Raw genomic sequence first — 24,236 nt, forward strand, 5'->3', positions numbered from 1 at the left:
GAATATAGGTAGGGGAATCTTATATAACTGAACTAGGAAGCTTCCTAGAAGCTGGGGTGGGTGCTATTTTGAAATTCTGAGGTTTACACTAGGGATTTCTAAGCTAAAATGAAAATTTTAGAAGGTTTTAAGTGCAAATTTTGAACTCTTTGAGGCTGCCCTAGTAGCTTTCCTATAAAGGCATTGTTACTTAGAGCTCAAGTCAGATTTTAAGTGATAAAAATACAGAAAATACAAACGGCTGAGCTCTTTTACTGCTTCATTGAATTTCTTCAGAAATCTTTGATTTGTTCAATTTTGGAAATAATTTGGGACTTATCTGAGTGTGGAATGGGTGGAATTTGGTCTTCGGAAGTTGGTTTTTGAAATTAGCCTTGGTACTGTTCGATTGGGAGCTGTTTTGGACTGGTTCATATTATTTTTGGTTGAACTGGGTTATTGGTATTGAATCCTGCCGTATTGCTGCTGTTGTTTATTGCTTCTCACCTTTTTTTATTTTTTTGCAAATTCCAGGTACATGCTCTAAAACCTATATAATGTGAATTGCTTGACTTGAAAGGTGAAAGGGAAATGGAGTTGTTGAGCTTGGTCTTAGTTTGTTATTCGTTATTTAGTTCATCTCTTTCTGTTTTCTTCCTCTGAATCTCTAGTCTCTGAATCTGAAGAAAATGTTCTTGTATTTAATAGGGGTTTAGTATCTTACTTGCTTTGACAACCATGCAATGTAAAGATTGAAGTTGGATTTTTAACATTATGCTAGATTTGGGTATTGTAGGGGTCATGTAATACATTATGTCCACTTTCAGCTTTTCCTTCTTGTCTTTTACTCATTAAAGGAATGAGTCCATATGCTTGTAAGTTCGAGTGTGGTGCTGAGTTTCTAATCGTGTATGCTGGTTTCTATTAGAATTCTAGTAATGGCTGAAGAAAAACTGTTTGAGTTTAACTTGCTAGGTAATGGATAGTATGAGGGTCATGTGAGAAAAATGAAAATTGTCAAGTTTGCTGTAGGAATGAAGGCTTTGTATCAACTCAATGGTGGTTATGCATGAACATAATGTTTAGCTATTAGAGTGTTTAACTATGTTCATTTGCACTGATTAAATTGAGATTCGAAAGTAAAGTTGTTAGTTCAGTGATATATTTCGATTGGATTTTGCATTTGGTATCTATGCTAATGAATGAGTGTATAAATTTGAGCTTGTGTTAGCTCAGCAGAAAGAAGCCTTTCTTCAGGCTCATTTTGTGCATCTGGAATCCTTGATGCCGTTTTGGGCTCACCCCGGGCCCAAGTTTGGAAGGAGTTGTAAGAACATAGATCACATATATGGTGTATGGTGAGAGATCTGTTTTGTCTCGTGGGCCCAGGCTCCTTTGTTTGAAGTTTAAACTTTAGCAAAAAGGGCCTTTGAATTCCTTGAAGCTCTTTCTTTAATTAACTTTGATTATTTTAAGAGTAGATTGGGGGGTGTGCCATATTAGACAATATGAATAGTTTATGGCCCTCCAAAATTTAGTTTGAATTCCTTTTATTTTCTTTTAAAAAAAAATTAGAATTAAGGTGCGCTGCACCAAATCAAAACCTAAATGCGCGGCCCCCATTTTTTTTAAATCCTTAGAATTCGAGGCGTGTCATTTAACAAATTTTCCATGGCCCTCGCAAAGTTAAAACGCGTAGTTGCTTTAGGAGAGTTATTTTAATAATATTACCTTCCTAAATTCTGGTGTGCATTTCATGTGACCCAAATCCAAATCTTAATAACATTGAATAAAATGTGTTTCGGATTGCAGGTGCATTTAATGTGGCGCGATCCAAAGACATGCTTTAGACGACGTTAAATCTTCTTTCAATAAAAGCGGTTTAAAGCTAAAATGCACATAGGTCTAAAAGTGTTTTTAAAATCAGATAATTAAGCCGAATATAACAGTTGAGCGACCGTGCTAGCACCACGGAACTCGGTAATGCCTAACACCTTCTCCCGGGTTAACAAAATTCCTTACTCGGATTTCTGGTTCGTGGACTGTTAAACATAGTCAAGCTTTTCCTCGATTCGGGATTCAACCGGTGACTTGGGACACTATAAAATTATCCCAAGTGGCGACTCTGAATCTTTTAATAAATAAATCCCTTTTCGATTGTCCTTTAATTGGAAAAACTCCCTTGTATTTATACCCTTTACGGGGTGTAGTAAAAAGGAGGTGTGACAATTCTCTTTAGCAAAAACGGCGTTCCCTGATCATAGACCATCCTTTATCCTTTCTTATCTTGAATTTCTAAGTGAAGTCCTTTCATGCGTGAGGATTTTTCTGAAAGTGAAAGGCATCATTGCTAGGCGTAGTGAATCGGCAATCGGGCAATTCGTTAAACGATATCCGTATAATGAATACCTTTTCTGAAGCCATGTTGAGAATCTCTTATCTTCTGATAAAGGGTCGGAATCAGTCCACAAATGAATAATTGGATTTTTGTCCGAATCTCGAGTTTTGACCAAGCGAGCCCAGGGTTGACTTTTGTTGACTTTTTCCAAAACCATTAAAGATTGAATCTTTTTCACTCATGGGTAGTTTCTAAAGATTATTTTGAATTATTTGAACTAGATTTGGCAATATTAATTGGTTTGGAGGCTAATTCTAAAGGAAAAGCTGCGGTTGTACCTTGATTTGGTTGCAGAGCAAGGTAAGTGTCGTGGTTAACCTTGACTTAAGGGATTAGAACTTGTTGTTCTATTTGCTACATGTATTATATGTGGGACGACGTATATGTAGGGTGATGAGTATATATAAATTGTTACTAGGTTATAGTATGCAGGTGTATATTATTTTATTGTGCTATGTTATTTCTTTGCCTATGTTTTCCAAGGTTAAGTTAGATTATTACCTCTTTAATTATCCGCCTCATATTTATTATTTACCTTAAAGATGTTGGGAATTTTGGAAGTTGAGTTGTTATCATGGCAATATAGTTGAAGTAAAATTGTGTCTCGCCTCGCATTGTTAACTCGGATTTGTACTGTTGCGAGGTGACGAAGATCGAAAAGCACGAAGGGTGTTGTTGTGCCTTATTTGCGTTCATTATCATCTATTGATAGGTTGTGCAGATTAAAGCACGAAGGGTGATGTGGTGCATATGATTGCTTATCCTCATTTATCATATTATGGAAGGTTGGGAGTAAAAGCACGAAGGGTGATGCCGTGCCATTTTATTTATGATATTACATGGTGAGGATGAGAGTAAAAGCACAAAGGGTGATGCCGTGCCATTTTTATTTCATTGCCTTATTTGATTTTCGTATTGATGATTACTTGGTTACATTGTTGCTTATTTCAGAAGATGTTATTTGATGATTTCGTATTTGTCGTTCTTACGATATTCCCCTTTATGCATGTCCCCTCCAGTTAATTTTTTTAATTGCCCTACATGTTATTTTGTTGCTACATATATATCGGCACAGGTTTCAGGTAGGTGTCTTGTCATAGCCTTGTCGCTACTTCATCGAGGTTATGCTCGACACTTACGGAGTGCATTGGGTCGGTTGTACTTATGCTATACTTTTGCACATTTTGTGCAGATACTGGTGTTGATCCCAATGGCATCTAGAGGTGTCACTACAAAAAAATGGGTTAATAGTGGCGTCTTTGTTTTGCATATAGCCGCAGTTTAGAACCGCCAGAAAATGCAATAACGGCAGCTTAGAAAAATGCGATAATCCCATCCGCCAGAAGTATTTTATGGTGGTTACGTTAAACCTCCGTAATGACTGACAAAAACCACCACAATATTCATTGTCATTTGTGGCCCTTTGTGTATTGCTGCTGCACTTTTGTGTGTGTAAGAATCGAATCTTTATTTGAGTTTTGTATATTTTGGTCTCTGATCTCTCACATTGTGCTTCTTATTGCAATTAGTTGCGATTCAAAAAATAGTAGATGCTTCTTTCTGGAACTTAAGTTGTGATGACGTCTATCGTGGAACTAGGCAAGCCATTACTTAACCATCTCAACACAGTAAAAGCTTTAAAAATATACACGGAAGCAGTTAATATTTAAGAAAACCCTTTTTGAAACAGAAATAAATCTGCAACACAATACAATCTGTTCCAAAATCGGGGTGTCACCGAGTACATGAGCATATATACCGGAATATAGTCTACTACAACGTCTAAGGAATAAGAAATGAAATAAAGATAAAGATAATGAAGGAGAGTCAAGGCCTGCGAACACCCTACAGTTGCCTCGATAGGCTCCAAGATCCTGACTCCTCAATCAGCAGTCGCGGTGACCGGAAGCACCTGGATCTGCAGACGAGGTGCAGAGTGTAGCATAAGTACAACTAACTCAATAAGTAACAAATCCAACCTTTGGACTGAAAGGTAGTGACAAACTCAACCAGCACAATTAAATATAGAAATAACAATGCAAAAACAAAGGCATGCTTTCAAGTTCAACAGATAACTCAAAATAGTGAAATAGATCAAATCTGAATGATATGAAGAATATAACTCCTCTACTTCTACATGCCAATGCACATGTTGTATGTGATGCACCATGATGACAGCCTCATGTGCTCACACTCTCAAATTCTCAATCACTTGGTACTGTATATGGACCATACGGCCAGGGAAGATCCATCCCAGAATATATACATCACTAACCATCAGTCACCTAGTACCGAGGAATGCCAATCAGCCCTATGGAGAAGATCCATCTCCAGGTATTAAGTGCTTCGGACAAGATCCATGTACTAGGAAGATCCATCCCTAAATAATATCAACCGCGCTCACTAGGGATGTGTACAAACTCTCCGGAGGGGCTTCTTCAGCCCAAGCACTATCATAAATCAGCATAACCGTTGCGACGTGCAGCCCGATCCAATAATTGTCACTCAAATTCAGGCTCTCGACCTCATTCAGTCATTAATATCTCCAGTCTCACTCAGGGCTCACAAATGTCATGAAACTATCCCGAACATGATGATATGATGTATTAATAATAATAATAGAGACTGAGATATGATGTGAAATGAATGAATATGACTGAGTATGAAATATTAATGAGATCAATAAGTCAACAGCAAGAAACGACCACAAGGGTCTCAACAGTACCAGCATATAGCCTAAACAAGATCTCTAGCGTGAGTGACAGCTCCGTTATTTTATCATATAGTGAAAATACGGATATCAACAAGATAGGACCACTTTATTGTGCCATGGAATCGACCAGGTCCCAATTCTCACGATGTACGCCCGCATGCCCATCACTTGGCATGTGCGTCACCTCAATACCAATCATATAACACATAATTTGGGGTTTCAAACTCTTAGAACCAAGTTTGAAAGTGTTACTTACCTCAATCCGAGCAAAACTCTACTCCAACATGCCTTTTCCTCTCAAATCAGTCTCCAAACGTCCTGAATCTAGCCACAAGTAGTACAATACAATCAATATGGCTAAAGGAATCAATTCTAGAAGAAAAGTACGAATTTATAAGCCAACCGAAATTGGCCAAAAGCTGGCACCTGGGCCCACGTCTCGAAATTCAACAAAAGTCACAAAACCCGAAAGCCCGTTCACTCACGAGTCTAACCATAAAAAATTTATCAAATTCCAACATCAAATGGCCATTCAAATTCCCAAAATTAACTCTCCAAATTCCTAGTCTCAAACCCCCAAATTTCACCTAAAAACACACCAATTAGGCAGAAATATTAGTGGGGAAACATATTCATTGAAGAAAAACGAACATAAGGAATATACCTAAAGAATTCCCTTAAAAATACTCTCAAAAACCTCCAAAATCCGAGCTCAAAATGTTAGAAATGGTAGAAATCTCGGAACCCTCGCTTATAGAGTTTCTGCCCAGGATTTCCGCACCTGCGGCAACTTAGCCGCTTCTGCGGCCTTGCAGGTGCACCTTAGAGCCCGCTTCTGCGGCAAACTCCGCACCTACAGCCAAATTTTTACTCCTACGGACTCGCTTTTGCGAGACAAATCTCCGCTTCTGCGGAGCCAAGCTACACACCCAAATCCGCCTATGCGGTCCTTCTGCTGCATTTGCGGTCACGCAGGTGCGAGAAAACCATGACACCTGCGACCTTCTACTGCTTCACTTCCTTGGCCGCTTTTGCGGCTTACTACCCACTTCTGCGGACTCGCACCTGCGGTTCTCATTCCGCAAGTGGGATTATACCAGTAGTGGAAAATCTTCAACAATCCTACAACTTCAAAACTTGATCCGATAGCCACACGAAATCAACCCGAGACCCCCAACACCTCAACCAAACATACTAACAAGTCCTAAAACACGATACAAACTTAGTCGAACCCTCAAATCATCTCAAACAATATCTAAAATACGAGTTGCACACGGATTCAAGCCCAATGGACTTTGAAATTACCAAATTCTACAAACGACGTTAAAACCTATCAAATCACGTTCGATTGACCTCAAAAATATGCTACAAGTCACAAATGACCCCATGAACCTACTCCAACTTCAATCTAATCCGACCCCAATATCAAAAAGTCCGCTCCCGGTAAATTTTTTTAAAATTCCAACTTTCGTCGTTTCAAGCCTAATTCTACTATGGACCTCCAAATCATAATCCGGATATTCTCCTAAGTGTAGAATCACCCAACGGAGCTAACAGAACCATTAAAATTCAAATCTGAGGTCATTTATACATAAGTCAATATCCGGTCAATTTTTCAACTTAAGCTTTCAATTAGGCTTTCTGTTAATTTCGTACTTTGTATTCACTCTGAAATCTCTCCGGACCCGAACCAACTAACCCGGTAAGTCATATAATAGTTGTGGAGCATAAAAGAGCGGTAAATGGGGGAACGAGGCTAGAACTCTCAAAACGACCGGTCGGATCATTACAAATATACAAGTTTTATCATAAGGATAATTTCTTAATTTATGCTTATTCCAAATCTTGTAGGAAAGAATTGAAGAAATTCGAAAGTAAAGATCTGAAAGTGTTAAAGAAGCTTTACCTAGTGATGCACTAACGTTTGCCTTTAGACTTCAAGGTTGTGAAGAGTCGCTAGCTTCACTAATATGAAGGATCATGTCTTTTCAAATAAATTTGGTGTCTTATTTAAAATTTGATATTTTATTCAAATTCTTGGTATAAGTTGCGTATTTAGGTTATTTAAAAGGGTATTTAAGTAATTCAACTTTTAGTTAAGAGTTTCCCATTTTTATAATAATATAGATTAATGTTAGCAAGAGAAGTGAGAAAAACCAAGAAATAGAAACCCTGCTATGTTAGCTGATAAGATCTATTCATGAAATTACCTTTTCATTTCGCTTCCTTTTTAGTTTTCAGATAGAAACCTACATCTCTTTTTTCTTTTAGTTGACAAGACCAGTTTCTGAAAGGAAATAACTAACTTGTGCTGCTTCTATCAAATTAGAAGTCTAGTTATTCAGGACAAGGTTCTCTTCCATATAACTGTTTATATGGAGTTATACTAACTGAAGTAACTAGGAACTCTAATCTTCAGGAGCCATTGCTCCCTAAAGAAGAATCTGCATGTATACTCTTGTTGATGCTATTCAGCAATTTCTTGAATCTGTTTCTTTTGTGCTTCGATGTGAAACTTTAATTGCATTATTGTTCCCTTAGTTTGACCGTCTTTCGAACATTAATTTATTTTGAGATTTTCCAGTCTGGTTTGTCAGTTTATCGAGTTAATGTTTTGATGCTATTTTTTGGAATACAAGGTTTTAACTGAATTAGCCCTCTCAATTTACTTATTGACTATATTTTTTTCAGGCACCAGTTTAGGAAGTGATGCATCGTCACCAGTTGATCCAAGAAAATCTTAAGATGAAAGTAATAATGATGATCATCCAAGTGCCAATTAGTAATTATTATTAGGATCAACTATGACATTTTTGGGTATTATTGTTGAAGAATGTAATATTGATGATGTAATGTTGGAATACTTAAAACATTAACATTTTGATGATGTAATGTTGGAATACTTGTGTTTTATATGATAAAAATATTGTGTATTCAATCTTCTACATTGCCTTAAAATTATTATGTAGTGTTATACAAGTTTTAATGCATAGCATGCAATAAATAAGATTATAAACTTTATATATCATAAGTGTGAAAATTATGATTTGAAAAGCTACAATTTTATTATATTGGGCTTAAAACAGTCATTCGACTAGGACAATAACGGCGGTTATAACCGCAATAATAAAAAAATTAATGTGTAATTTTATACGTAAGGCGGGTTTTATACCGCCGCATTAAGAAAAATTAAAGGCCGCAAATAACAATAATATTGTGGCAGTTTTTGTAAGTCATTACGGCGATTTACCGAAAACCGCCGTAAAATACTTCTGGCGGATGGGATTATGGCGTTTTCTCAAACCGTCGTTATTGCTTTTTTTGACGGTTCTAAACCGCCACTATTAACCAGTTTTTTTGTAGTGAACTGTCATACGACTAGTGGTAGCTCAACTCAACTACGCTAATTACAAAGTTGGAATTACTACTCCGCATCTAGATTGCCCTTTACTAGGCCTGCGCAATTGTGAGTCTAAAAGACCTAGTAATGTCATCGACTCACTCTCCAAGCTTACTGTCACGATCCAAAACCCAAATAGTGGTGATGACACCTAACCCAACCTGCTAGGTAAGTTAATTAATAACTATTCATTCTAAAGAAATTTATAAAGAAAAGAATGGATAATACAACTGCGTTTATACAAAGAATTTCTCAAGGACTGGTAGTGTTGATACCCAATTTTCCCTCATATATATATATATATATATATATATATATATATACTTTCAAAATAGTGCACATGCACCATCACTTGGTTTATAAACATATACAAGTATTTTTCATAATTTTTCATAATTTTTAAGGGCTTTTAATCAATTTATTCCTGCATTTTTATCATATAAATAATTATTAATTGCATCCAAATAATTTTTATGATGATTTTTCATTTAATTTTCCTCATTTATATCCATATTGAGCTTTAAATTCTTTTGATTCATTTAGTATAATCATATTTGTATACGTAGGCTAAATTGCATAATTTGCAATAATAGCCCATATATGTGCATAATTGCATTATTTATACAAAAAATAACTTTTTATATTTTTATAATATTAAGTAATTATTTTAAATTATTTTTCATGTACAAATGATATTATTGTTATTTATTAATTATTTTTTATAAATTATTTATTGGTTAAAATGAGTATTAAAAATCTAGCCCTTTTCTTAATTATTTACGGACCACCCAAGCCCAGCTACTTAAACCCCTAAGCCCAACACCCCTATACACCAGCCCAAATAAATTAACCCAACTCGCTAAACCCGTTTGGTACCCGTCTATTATAACCCGCCCCGGTCACCTTTATATCCCAGCCGTTGATCTTGAAAGATCAACGACCCACATCCATTCTCCCTATTTTAATTAACCAAAACCCTAACCCTAACTCTCATTCACCCAAACCCACGACCTCTGTATTCTCTCATCTCTTGTTCTTCTCCTCTCAAAACATTGATTCACCATCTAAACTCGTCAGTTTATTGCTAAGTCTGTTGTCATGTACTTACTTGATCCTGTGCCCACCATGCTGCATCTTCTTTGCTATTGTTTTATAGATAACCAATATGCCTATTGATTCATGATTGATTTCATATGACTTATCCCTATATGAACTCTTTCTTGCCTTTGTGAATCATGTTAAAAAAATATTCTTTGTCAGCCTGTTTTAAACCTGTTAAGTTTCAGGTCTGCTTAGTTTCGATGTGTTTGCCTCTGTTCTATGTGTGATTCTATCCTTAAACCTGTTTCCCAATCTTGTTTACACTATCCTGAGTTCTAATCCCTGATGGCTGAAAGCCAAAGTAATCTTGGCCTTGTCCCTTGGTTTTCCCGATGTGAGCACTGCTTAGGGTTCCTATGAGACCATTGTGAATTCTGACGCACCAGGGTTCTTGAAGCCCTTGGGAACTCTGACACACTAGAGATTTGGGCTATGTATGCTTATCTTTGAGATATGGGTGAATCACTCACCATTGGTCATGTTGTACCTATGAACATGGGCTTTGGAGATGCTGCAAGTTGAAGACCTGGGTTGGCCCGGTGTATTTGGGCATGTTGTAGGCTCTCTATATCTTATTCCATTATTATGTAATTCCTTCGTTAATCTGGTTTGTAATAATTATGTAACAAACAATTCTGGGGTATTTAGTAAATTGGGAAGGATTTCTTATTTTCATTTGAAAGGTTGGGTAGAAATCCTGCCTATAGGATCTCTATTTGTGATGTTAATTCTGCTTATAAGTTCTATGTTATGTTGTTGTGTGTTAGAAATCCCACCTAAAGGTTCTATGTTGTGTTCACATGTTAGAAATCCTTCATATAAGACCAACGTTATGATTTATTAGAAAACTTGCCTTTAGGTGTATCAATTTATCCAGTAATTGTGTGTTAGTAACCATGCCCACAGGATCAACATTTAGCTTAATTGTTTTCTGGCTCAATGTGTATAAATTCCTGCTTATGTACTGATCAATTCTAGAAAGCATGCCTATAGGATTAAAGTCGGTTCAATAACAGAAACCATGACTATAGGAACTAAAATTAGTTTAATTATAGAAATCATGCTTATTGGATCTGAACCAGTTAATTAATTGCTTTACTCATTTCTTTAACAGTCATCCACACTAGGTTAACCATTGTCGCTAAAAATCATACCTATAGGACCCAGTTAACCAATTTTGAATATAATCCTGCAATCACCACTGTTAGTTATTGCATAAAAAGCTTAGATAACTCGCCTATAGGTTCAAACTGCTCTAATTGAAATTAGTAGTCAATTACAGGATTGCTCAGAAATTACTGTCAGCATGTTTAATAATCCAGAATCACGTAGAAATCATGTCTATAAGATCCAATATCCTTAACTGATTAAACTGTCAATACGCTAATATGTTTTGCGTGCATTTGCTGCCTTATGTGCGGAGGCTAAATTGAGCCTTTATCTACTCTTGCATGAAAAGTCTAATGTGTTTTGTATATCGCTTAGTTTAATAATTTTGAGCAACCTAAGCTGAGTTTATAACCATCTCAAAATAGAGGTCCCAGTGCCTCCGGGTTCATATGTACGGGACAGGTAGTGCACGCATATGGTACGAGTTAGAATTGATTAGAGAGCTTTAAGTAAAAACTCAAAGATAGTAATCGGGTAGCAGGAGATGATAGTCTGTGCCCGCTGAATAATATGAGTAACACCCGGACTCGAGGGAGTTACGAAGTATTATTTATGTTGTACGGGGTGATCCTTTAGGCTGAAATTTTTAGGACCCCCATCCCTATTTAATCATTCTCCCGCTTATTTATTAGACTAATTCATAATTATGTTTGGCCAGGACCTAAAGTTGTGGATCTCAAATAGTGCCTAACACCTTCTCTTCAACGTAATTTCGAGCCCTTACTCGATCTCTAGTGCTGCAAACGTGTATAATCTGAGTTATTTGCTATAGGTGCCCTAACGCACCTTAATCCGTTAGGTAGCGACTCTAACAACCAATTCCTTTTCCCTACCCTCTCAAAATGAGTTGTCAAAATGTCAAAACCCGATTTTGCGAGAAAAAAAGGCGCGACAGCATGGCGACTTTGCTGGGGATATCTTTAGGCTCTTACCATTACGAACTTGATCTACATGAATTAGTCTCTCTCGATAAGCATTTTTTTGTTATTTTGCTATTATTTGAATATCCCGCTCTTGTTTTCCTTTTTTATTGCTACATGCACATCCTTTTCTCTATTTCCCCTTTATATGAACTCATATGTAACTCTTTATTTAATTCGATTACAACATGTGTTTCCCCTTGTTTCCTAATCATGTTCACTTGCTCCAAACTTTTAATTTTGCTATATCATGTCTCTCCCCAATCCTTACCCCCTTTATTTGCTTTATTACAATTCCTTCATTTCATGAACTAACTTCTTCCCTGTTTTTCTATCCTTTATGTCTTTACGTTCATTCAATACTGAATTTATTTTCAAACATGTGAAAATACTTGACAATATGTTAGTTTTTGCACGAAGTGTGCTCAACATCATATTCCACTCGTGCGTACTAATACGATAGCGACACTTGATGAGTGTCCGCGCACTTTCTAAAATCACCCTTTAAATTTTAAAAGGCTTATTTGCGGTAAAACTAGTCGATCAACGGTGGAATCGACGGTTCCGTGCCTTTCCCTCACAAGCCGTCCGCTTGAGGGTACCAGTCTAGACTTCTATAGAAACCTTACTTTGATAATAACTGTACATGCATCATGATCAAACCTAGCCTGGGTTAATATGTTGTCCACATAATAACCCTCTAAGAAAAACCTTGTCCAAAGACCACCGGGATTTTCATAATCCCAACGAGCGCAACCACAATATTTGCATTATTTGGGGAGATACAATGGCGACATGCTAATCGTTAATGTGTTAGTAGTCGAATCTAGAGGGGGCTAGGGTCTAACTCTATTATTTTTGTAAAAAATGAGGCACGAAGTCCCTAGGTTCGGCATGGTCCGAAATATACCACTGTTATTGTTGGATTGGTGGGAAAACCTTTCGCCAAACGACAAAAATCACATGAAAAGGGTTCTTGGAAACTTACCCTCCTTATTGGACATCCAGCCAAACAACATGCTAATCGAGACTGCTACTATATTCTGTGACGGAGAGAGGGCTGTATTCTATTTTTGGCAATATAGAAATGACTCCTTTTTTGGAGGAAATAGGAGGATTCGCTAGATTACCATGGGATAGTCCCAGTTTACTATTATTAGAAAATCGCACTACTAGGGGGTTTCTGAAGATGATGGGTCTGAGAAAGAATGACGACTTGGCATGCCTGAAGAAGTCCTACATACCCTTCGACTTCCTCTATGAACGATACGGAAACAACAAATCTTACCGTATCTTTCATGACGAATTCTCCATCACCTCCCTAGGCTGGACTCATCGTAAGGTTTTGTATTCATCCTCTGCTTTCTGGGTATTATAGTGTTTCCAAGCTAAGGGGACAGAATTCACACTAGGTTGGCCATAATAGCCAAAGCTTTAATAGAGGGAACCGAGGGACAAACATATACTATTGTTCCGATGTTTGTAACAGAAATATACCGGGCTCTGGATCGTTGCAAGAAAGGGTTCAAACATTTTGAAGGTTGTAACTTGCATCTATAGATTTGGTTGTTAGAACATCTTCAGAGAGGCCAATACCGCCAAGAGTTTCCATGGAGACCATGGAATGTTCACATAGCTTTTCACCATCCAAAAAAAATGACCTTTATCCCAGACATGTTTGCACAGCCAAAGAATGCTACATAATGGGTATAAGTTTTTAGCAATTTGACAGAGGACAAGGTTTATTGGATGTTCGAGTGGTTCCTTACTAGCGAATTCATCATCAGATCCAGGGATGTTCCGCATCTAGTGTTGATTGGGTTCAGGGGCATACATCCCTATGTTCCTATCAGGTCATAAGACAAGCTTGTAGAAAACAAGTCATACTGCGAGTCTCTAAAATAAGTGATTACAAAGCAGATTTTCAGGATGACACCGTTCCATACAAATGTGAGGCCCATCACATGTGCCATATGAAAATTATCATAGAATGGGATACCATCGAGCCAGATTGATATCACGTAGGTCATGTGTACTTCTGCCCATCATGGTTAGAAGATAACATAGCAGGAATAGTCGATCCAGGGGTTGGTCAAGGAAACAGGGTCATAGATGAGGCTACTAAAGCACAAGTGAAGTATGAAAAGCTACGCAAAAGAGTCCTTGAGTCTGAAGCCAGGCATTTGGAACAACACAAGTTAGACATGGAGTCAATTAACGAGTGGAGGGAAATGGCTACAAGGTCGACAAAAAGATTGGAATATTTGGATCAGGGTCTAATGGAACTAGAAGGGAAGATGAGGAAAAGGGTCGTAGACTGTCAGAATGCAGAGGGAAACGAAAGAGGACACCTATCAAGGGAATACTTGGTGCTGGACATGCACGACCTGGGGAATCTGATCGACGGAGCCAAGAGGGTCAAGTATGGAGAAGGCCCCTCTAGGATCAAGTAGATTAGGTTTATCTGTTTTTGAATCATTTTGGAATTCGAATGTAATAAGGCAGATGACATTAGTAACTCATTTATTTATTGTCATTTTTAGGTTCACCTTATTTATTACATTAATGAAATGAGGCATTTATCGGCATTAAATTTCTCCAAATCTATTTGTCTCTAGTCTTACCTCGGGCACAACGAGGTTACCCAAATTAAGACGCAAATTTACATTCCTCCAATACGTGTTTAAATACTGCAAATACTTTTCATAATCATCACTGACTTGTTTACCTTTTTGTTTATCTTCTTTTTTTTATTTGTTTATTCCCATCCCCTAATGTTGGTTTATGCATACTGGCATAATCAACATATTATACCAGATCAAGAGGTCCTCCACCTCCTCCTACTCCAAGTAATTCGAAAAGCAAGGGAACAACTAAGATGGATAGTATGAGTGGTATCCGGAAAGAAAATGCTGCGCATGTAGAGAATGTTGAAACTTCAGACGGTCGGAGTACTCCAGTGCAGAATGATTTGGTCCTACGGTTGGAACAGAAGATACTAGAATTGCAAGGGGAGCTTGAGCAGGTCTGTAACCGGCAAACCTTTCCCTCACACTAAATGTCCCAGACATTAACCAACAAAATGCTCAAACCCAGTACTTCCTCAAAACACACCAAACCAACGTTCGCAAAATTCTCTTGTACTCCATCAATACGCAACACCTCCCAAAAATCCTAATCCACCACCAGTACCAACACCCCCTCAACACCATTATCTCCTGACTCAATGCCCACAAACCACTTACCATACTCCTTAGAATACCCCACAACCTAACCCTGATCTACAAAATTCAACTAATGATCACCACTATACTCAAACCCCCGGCACCCACCAAAACAATCCCATATATGTGGAAACCTTACTCTACTCCACTCAACCAATCTCATACACACCAGAATCTACCGAGAAGGACCTACTCATTAAGAATATGGCGGAAGAGCTCAAGAAGCTCACAAGCCGAATCTACGGTGTCGAAGGATGCAAAGGTATTGAACGTTTGAATTATGAAAATCTGTGTATTGAGCCAGACGTAGAATTACCAGAGGGTTACAAACCTCCTAAGTTCGAGATTTTTGACGGAACAGGGGACCCGAAGGTACATTTGAGGACGTACTATGACAAGCTCATGGGAGTTGGGAAAGATGAAAGAATTTGCATGAAGCTGTTCATGAGGAGTCTCACTGGAGACTCCCTATCTTGGTACATCAGTCAAACTCCCAAGAAATGGGTTAATTGGGTAAGCGTGGCATCAGACTTCATGGACCTGTTCAGGTTTAATACCGAGAATGCACCGGACGCCTTCTATATACAGAACCTCAAGAATAAATCAACGAAAACTTTCCGTGAATATGCTACTCGATGGAGGTCAGAAGCTACAAAGGTCAGACCGGCACTAGAAGAAGAGCAGATGAACAAATTCTTTGTTAGGTACCAGGATCCACAACACTATTCAAGGTTAATCATCATCGAAAATCACAAATTCTACGAAATCATCAAACTTGGGGAAATGATTAAATAAGGGATCAAGAGTGGGACAGTAACCAATTTTGAGGCATTGTAGGCTATGAACAAAGCAATACAGTCAGGGGGTATATCAAAGAAGAAAGAAATAGGGGCAGTGATGGTAGACTAATGCCCAAAATCTCTATTCACGTACCAAACACCTCCACCTACATACCAACCTTCACCTCCCAGATATCCTCAATCCACTACCACCTACCACACTTATAACACCCAGCCAGCCTATTATAATTCACCTCCAACCCACCAAAACTATCAAAAACCCAGATCTAATTTCGATTACAGACCACCCAGACAATACACCCCTATTGCTGAGCCCATCGACCAACTATATGAAAGACTGAAGGCTGTCGGATATGTTACCCCTATTCCCCCTCTTGCCATGGGAAACTCCTCCTAATGGGTCAAACTAAATAAAACATATGTATACCATTCTAGCATGAAGGGGCATACTATTGATGAATGTCGCACTCTAAAAGACAAGATTCAGACACTGATTGATACAAAGTCATACAAGCAAAGAAAGCCGCACCCAACATCCGCAACAATCCCCTCCCATACCATAGTGGTGAAAGAGTAAATGTGATAGAAACTGATGAAGAATGGGATCTTGAAGGGTCAATTGGGCTTACTTGGGAAGATGATAACCCTAAGAAACCTGCAGTCACACTCACTCCTATTGTGGTACAGATACACCCACCGTCAAAGTTGAGGTAGCCGCATCATCTCCATTGGAAATCGAAGTGACCAGACCTGCAACTGCGCCTACTCCATTTGAAGTAAAAGTAGCCACACCCTTCACTATGATGGTGGCATCCATACCACCCTTCAATTCCAATGTCGTACCTTAGGATTATGTTTCCGAAGTTAGGAGAAAAGGGAAAGTAAAAATAGAAGAGTCTGGTGCTGCGCAAGGGATAACCAGAACAGGAAGAATCTATACACCCGAAAATTTGGGAGGAACAAGAAAGGAAGCTGCTGCCAAACAACCCATCATTGAAACTGGTCCAGATGATCTCTGGAGGAAAGTATAGGCAAAAGAATACTCTGTTATTGATCATCTAAACAAAACTCCCGCCCAAATATCTATCCTGTCGCTGCTACAAAATTCTGAGACACATAGGAATACTTTAATGAAAGTGTTGAATGAAGCGTACGTGCCTAACAATATCACCAGTGGAGAAATGACCAACATGGTGGGGCAAGTGCTGGAAAGCCACATGATTACTTTTCACGAAAACAAGTTGCCACCTGAGGGATTGAGCCATAATAGGGCACTGCACATCACGGTGCAATGCGAAGATAAGCTCATTGCCATGGTTTTGATAGATGGAGGGTCCAGCCTCTGCATCTGTCTGCTGACAACTCTAAAAAGGTTGGGTAAGGGTTTGCATGAAATATGAGCAAGAACTATGAATATGAAGGCTTTCGATGGATCGCAAAGAGCCATGATTGGGGAAACTAATTTATGTTTGCAGATGGGTCCTACTTGGTTCGATGTCGAATTTCAGGTGCTAGACATATACGCCTCCTATAATCTGTTACTGGGACGACCTTGGATACATGCCACTGGGGCCGTCGCATTCACTTTGCACCAAGCTATGACATTTGAATGGAATCATCAAAAGGTAATCATTCATGGAGATGGGAGCAATCCCATCTACACCAATCAAATCATTCCGGTCGTAGAGAACAGAAGGAAATTGGGTAGAGAAACTTATCACCGCATCGAGCGCCTCAACGCAAATGAGAAAGATAAATGGTGGAGCAACAAAATAGAAAGCATACTGGCATGGTCAGGGTATGAACTCTGTAAAGGTATTGGGAAGAAATTGCAGAGCATTACCAAACCAATACAACTGAAACATCATGGTACAACTTTTGGGCTTGGATATCCGTATTTGGGTAGGAATATGATGATTGGTCACCACCATGGTGTTACAACCCATATCCACACACGTTAGTTCATGCCATATATTAGTTAACATAAATCCAAGAAGGAATTACCTTTGAGATGATAAGAAGTTAATCCTATTGGTCTTAAGTGATACAAGAGTGTATAAGGGTGATTAACAAGTATTAGAAGTTAAACGAATCAAGGATGTTGTAACTCGTATTTTCAGGTAAACCTAGATGTTCTTAATACACTCAAGAGTTCATGTATTAAGGTATCTTAATCATATAATATTCGTATCATAAGTCTTGAAGTCAATTGAGTTGTGAAACAAAAGTCGACAAACGTTGTCGCAACTTAGGTTCATACTTTTACTTAAACATTAGGTCAAATGTTTCTAAGCTTTTTTCCCAATTTACAAGGAATTACGGGGTTATCTACCCACCAAATTAAAGATCTATGAGTCTAGTTTATAACGCATTAAACCGTTTGTCAATATGATCTCAGAGTATAGAGATATTCATAATTTTGCAAGCCTGCACAGATTGGTAGATGACAAGTAGGTGCATCACCTACTTGCCAAAATGATAGGACAAAATTAAAAGACCTAAGTCGGCCAAGAGAGGACTTTTATGGGGTTATGAACTCAGTTATTTCATCCATATTTCAGACCCTCAAAACCAAAGTTAACCCATGCAACTCCTCCCCAAAAATCCCACACAAACCCTAATCGATATTCCCTCTCTTTCAAGTTCTATTTGAATGTAAAACTTAGAGTTTGAAGAACCAAGGGAAGGGCTGAGTTATCCAACAAGTAAGTAAGTTATTGCCATCTTTCATACATTTTTTTCTGCTGTGATATCATGGTAATTCATTCTATACATGTAAGAACTCACAGGACGGTGATCGGAAGCCGTGAGTTCGAGTTATTCACTTGTAGCGGATTGTTTTGAGGACTGTTTTGTGTTGCTATTGGGATGCGTGTTTTACTACTATTTTGTGGATTTTGGAGGTGGACGGGTGTGGATAAAAACCATATATATGTAGGGTTGTGGTCTGATAGTTATTCGTAACATTTCCGGGTTGTTTGACACGACTACGGCAGCCGTCGTATGTATGATGTAATTAGGTTGTGCGTGGACTATTTTGGGAGGCTCAATATGTTTATTATTGATGTTGTTTAGGATGTTTGGTGATTGTTTTGAATGGTGTGAATTCATATATATAGGGGAGGTGCTATCCGTTTCAACGTAAAATAGGTTGTGATCGATACGTAATAGTTATGACGCTTAAATGATAACGATAGTATCGTTTCTCTTATTGCAGACTAAGGAGTTGTGACAATTGCATAGCTTGCGATTGGTGCAGTATATACAAGGTATGTGAGGCTATCCCTTTTCTTCTTTTGCACGACTCCGATTGTACATAATGTAATGAACGAGCTTCCAAAGATACTCTACACTTAGAAGCTAGCAGTACTTACATTGCTTTCCCTCTTATGGAACGATTGATGTTAATATTGCTTCTCTTATTCTTATGTTATCAATGTTGTTGGTACTTCCTGATTCTGATAAGGTTCATAATGAAGAGTTGGTCCTAATAACGTGTATAGAGGATACCGACCTTACGTCACTCCGAAAGGTTTAGAATGTGATTCCATGAGTCGAGCATGCATTATGTATATGTATCTATTTTACTCTACCGAGACGTGCTATAGTCGGCCGGGTACGACACATATTGTGCAACCACTGATCAGTTGGGTTTTACCGAGCTCCATGTGGCCGGGTACGATTCTACTGAGCCTTATGATGGCCGTGTACGTTTTTACCGAGCCTATTATGGCCGGGTACGATATGATGATGATGATGCCCACAGAGGTGTATGTTTTAAAAGTTTATGTATACATACATATGTATCATGCATTGCATGTCAGTAGCCCTCAGAGGTACTCAGATGTTCTAGGTTGTATATTCTCTATCTCTACTTACATTACTGTTCGTATTTATGGTTCCCTGCCTTACATACTCAGTACTTTATTTATACTGATGTCCTTTTGTTTGTGGACGCTGCATGTCGTGCTGTAGGTCCTAATAGACAGGCAGGTGCAGCTCCCCCACCACAGTAGGCTGTCCATTTCAGCGGTGATTGGCGAGATCCCTTCTTCGGACTTGCCGCGGTCTTGGTATGCATTTTTTGTTATAGACATTATGGGTATGTTGGGGCCCTATTCCGGCTATGTTGCAGCACTTATATTCCTTTAGAGGCTCATAGACAGGTGTCGACTCATGTATAGTTTGGTATGCCTTGTCGGCTGGTTTTTGTTGTATAGTCTTTCATGGTAGCGTGGTAGCTCGTACCATATATATATAGTTTCTTGATTGTCTGGTCATCCCATTTTATGTATGTTCATGCCATCATATTTTATGGTTGGTTGTACATGATCCATGTCTACCATTTATATTGATCTCGTCAGCCCTAAAAGATAATAAAGAAGGTTAGATGAAATGTACATTGGTGCTCGACAAGTATGGTCGGGTGCTAGTCATGGCCCTACAATTTGTTCGTGACAAATTTGGTATCAGAGCAAGTCTGTCCTAGGGATTGTCTATGAGCTATGTTTAGTAGAGTCTTGATCACATTTATAATCAGGAGGCTACATGACATCTAGGGTTGTTACCTTCTTATTGAATCTAGATCGTGCGTAGAGTTGAGTCGTAAGTGTTCGTCTCTAATATTCACCTTGTTTTCTTTCAGCGATGCCTTCAACAAAGAAGCAAAAAATTAGTAGACGGCTTAATACAACTGCGGGAGAGGGTACCAGTCAGGTGACCCAAGCCAGAGCAGGCCAAAGTGAGGCTTAGAGTGAGATGTCGTCTCATACCTCATCTACTCCATCTCCTCCAGAGGATATTAGGAGAGACGCAGCACCTCCAGTTCCTCCGTCTGGCACTTCAGACCAGGATATGCGGAGTGCTTTGTAGTTATTGACTAGCTTGGTAGCTGCTCAGGCTCAGAAGCAGAATACAGGTGCTGCTGATAAACCAGTTAGTACGAGAGTTCATGATTTTATTAATTTAGACCCTCCAGTGTTTACCGGATCAGACCCCAAAGAGGACCCGTAGAGTTTTATTGACCAGGTTCATCGTACACTACGGGTTATGCATGTTAGTGCTACAGAGATAGTAGAGTTGGCTTCTTATCGACTACGGAATTTAGTGATTCTCTGGTATGATAGTTGGCCAGGGGTCCGAACGCTCCTCCAGCTGTGTGGAAGGAATTTTCTGAGGCCTTTCTTCGTCACTACTTGCCAGTTGAGATACGACGAGCTAGAGCTGATAAGTTCTTGAACCTTAGACAAGGTAATATGAGTGTGCGAGAGTACAGTATGCAGTTTGATTCTTTGGCAAGGTATGCTCCCCATATGGTGGCCGAGATGAGTGATAGGGTGCATATGTTCGTGAATGGGTTGGGACCACATCTGATAAATGAGTGTACGACAGCCTCCTTGGTGGAGGGCATGGATATTTCCCGTATTCAAGCTTATGCCCAGACCCTAGAGGATCGTAAGCGCCAGCAGAGGGCAGTTAGGGAGCAGGATAGGGGCCAGCATAAGAGGGCGAGATTTGCAGGGTATTCTGATGACTTCAGAGGCCGCATCAGGCCACAGTTTTCGAGGAGTTCGGCGCCACCTGTAGCTAGTGCTCCTCCACAGTTTCAGAGGCCTCGATATGATCGATCCTATTCTGGTCCAGGTCAGAGTTCGCGGGCATCTGGCTCGCAACATCACAGGGATACTAGTCAGATGAGACCCCCAACACCACATTGTGATCAGTGCGGCAAGGCCCACTTTGGACTGTGTCGTCGAGGTTCTGATGCATGCTATTCGTGCGGGCAGCCTGGCCATATGATGCGGGATTGTCCTAATAGAGGAGGTGATGGTATGGCTCAGCCGACTGGATCTGTGTCTGGTTCTTCCTCATCAGTTCGACCTCCAGCACGGGGTTTTCAGCAGTCGACAGGTCGTGGTAGGGGTAGAGGTGCAGTGCCGAGTTCGAGTGGTGCTCAAAATCGAACCTATGCTCTAGTAGGTCGACAGGATCTCGAGTCGTCTCCAGATGTTGTTACAGGTATTATATCTGTGTTTTCTTATGATGTATATGCGCTGATTGATCCGGGATCTACATTATCATATGTTACACCCTTTGTGGCTAATAAGTTTGGCATTGAACCTGAATTGATAAGTAAACCCCTTGCGGTATCTACTCCGATAGGAGATTCTGTGATTGCTAGAAGGGTATATAGAGGTTGCACTGTGATGATTTGTAGTCGTCAAACCTCGGCAAATTTATTTGAGTTAGAAATGGTTGATTTTGATGTGATAATGGGAATGGACTGGTTGGCCTCATGCTATGCAAATGTTGACTGTCGTACGAAGATGGTTAGGTTTCAATTTCCTGGTGAACCCATCATTGAATGGAAAGGGAATATTGCTACACCAAAAGGTAGGTTTATTTCCTATCTTAAGGCAAGGAAAATGATCTCAAAAGGTTACATTTATCATTTCGTTCGCGTTAGGGATGCGGAGGCGAAACCGCCTACTTTACAATCAATCCCCGTGGTCAACGAATTCCCAGATATTTTCCCAGATGAACTCCCAGGCCTTCCTCCTGAAAGGGAGATTGAGTTTAGCATTGATGTGTTGCCTGACACTCAACCGATCTCTATACCTCCATACAGAATGGCCCCGGCAGAGTTGCGAGAGTTGAAGGTGCAGTTGAAGGACTTGCTGGATAAGGGCTTCATTAGACCTAGCACTTCACCTTGGGGTGCACCAGTCCTATTCGTGCAGAATAAAGATGGGTCGTTACGGATGTATATCGACTATCGACAATTGAATAAGTTTACTATAAGTAACAAGTATCCACTTCCAAGAATTGATGACCTGTGTGACCAACTCCAGGGTGACAAGTATTTCTCCAAGATTGATTTACGTTCAGGGTATCATCAGGTGAGGGTTAAGGAGAAGGATATTCCAAAGACGGCCTTCCGGACAAGATACAGGCACTTTGAGTTCTTGGTAATGTCGTTCGGGCTAACAAATGACCCAACAACTTTTATGGATCTCCTGAATACTGTATTTAGGCCCTATCTTGATGTGTTCATGATTGTATTCATTGATGACATTCTAGTATATTCTCATTCGGAGGCGGAACATGCGGGCCACTTGCGGATAGTATTACAGACGTTTCAGGATCGTAAGTTATATGCTAAGCTCTCCAAATGTGAATTTTGGCTGAACTTAGTAGCGTTCCTTGGCCATGTGATATTTGACGAGGGTATTAGTGTCAACACTCAGAAGATCTTTGCAGTAAAGAATTGGCCGAAACCTACAACACCATCAGAAGTCCGCATCTTCCTAGGGCTAGCAAGATATTATAGGCGGTTTGTAGAAGGGTTTTCCTCTATATCATCACCATTGACTAAGTTAACATAGAAAGCTACCAAGTTCCAGTGGTCTGACACTTATGAACGTAGTTTTCAGGAGCTGAAGAAACGATTGACATCTGCACCAGTGCTCACTCTCCCTGAAGGAACCGAAGGTTATGTGGTATATTGTGATGCCTCAGGTATAGGTTTGGGGTGCATATTGTTGCAGCGTGGGAAGGTGATTGCTTATGCATCAAGATAATTGAAGAAGCATGAAAAGAATTATCCAACCCATGATTTGGAATTGGATGCAGTAATATATGCTTTGAAGATGTGGCGGCACTACTTATACGGCGTCCATGTTGACATCTACACAGATCATAGGAGTTACAATACATCTTCAAGCAGAAAGAGTTGAATTTGAGGCATCGTAGGTGGATTGAATTACTGAAAGACTACGACGTCGAGATATTGTATCATCCCGGTAAAGCCAATATTGTGGCAGATGCTCTCAGCCGTAAATCAATGGGAAGCTTAGTACATATTGAGGCAGGTAGATGGGGGTTGACTAAAGAGCTTCACCAGCTAGCCAATATGAGAATCAGATTGTTAGACTCTGATGACGGAGGTGTTACTGTACAGAATACATCAGAATCATCTTTGGTAGCCGAAGTAAAAGCACGGCAATATGAAGATCCTATCTTTGTATGATTAAGAGAGAGCATTCAGCAGTGTAAAAGTATGGCTTTTGAGATCGGAAGAGATGGGGCACTGAGATACCAGGGCCGATTATGTGTGCCTAATGTGGCAGGGTTGCGAGAGAAGATTATGAATGAGATTCATCAATCCCGATATTCCATCCATCCCGGCTCGACAAAGATGTATCATGATGTCAAGGAGCAGTATTGGTGGGATAACATGAAGAAGTCTATTGCAGAATTTGTAGCCCAGTGTCCCAATTGTCAACAAGTAAAGATTGAACATCAGAAACCCGGTGGATTGCTTCAGAATATAGAGATTCCGACTTGGAAATGGGAGGTGATTAATATGGACTTCATTATTAGATTACCTCATTCTTATCATAAGTTTGACTCCATCTGGGTGATAATTGATTGACTTACAAAATGTGCCCATTTTCTACCAGTTAAGACAACTTACACGGTTGAAGATTATGCGAAGTTATATATCAAGGAGATTGTTAGGCTTCATGGTG

General features: G+C 39.4%; 1 protein-coding gene across 1 annotated transcript; it reads left to right on the top strand.

The window, feature by feature from the left end:
- The first annotated feature begins 15,109 nt into the window (after positions 1–15,109).
- Positions 15,110–15,700, top strand: LOC138874856 (uncharacterized). The gene has a single exon (XM_070153643.1). The coding sequence runs from the start codon at positions 15,110–15,112 to the stop codon at positions 15,698–15,700; it is 591 nt and encodes a 196-aa protein (XP_070009744.1).
- Positions 15,701–24,236: the final 8,536 nt, after the last annotated feature.

The sequence above is a fragment of the Nicotiana sylvestris genome, chromosome 8 (genome assembly GCF_000393655.2).
Source record: "Nicotiana sylvestris chromosome 8, ASM39365v2, whole genome shotgun sequence".
In the NCBI taxonomy this organism is placed as follows: Eukaryota; Viridiplantae; Streptophyta; class Magnoliopsida; order Solanales; family Solanaceae; genus Nicotiana; species Nicotiana sylvestris.

Excerpts from the sequence above, each read along its gene's own strand:
- LOC138874856 (XM_070153643.1), top strand. The coding sequence starts at position 15,110 with ATGGCGGAAGAGCTCAAGAAGCTCACAAGCCGAATCTACGGTGTCGAA.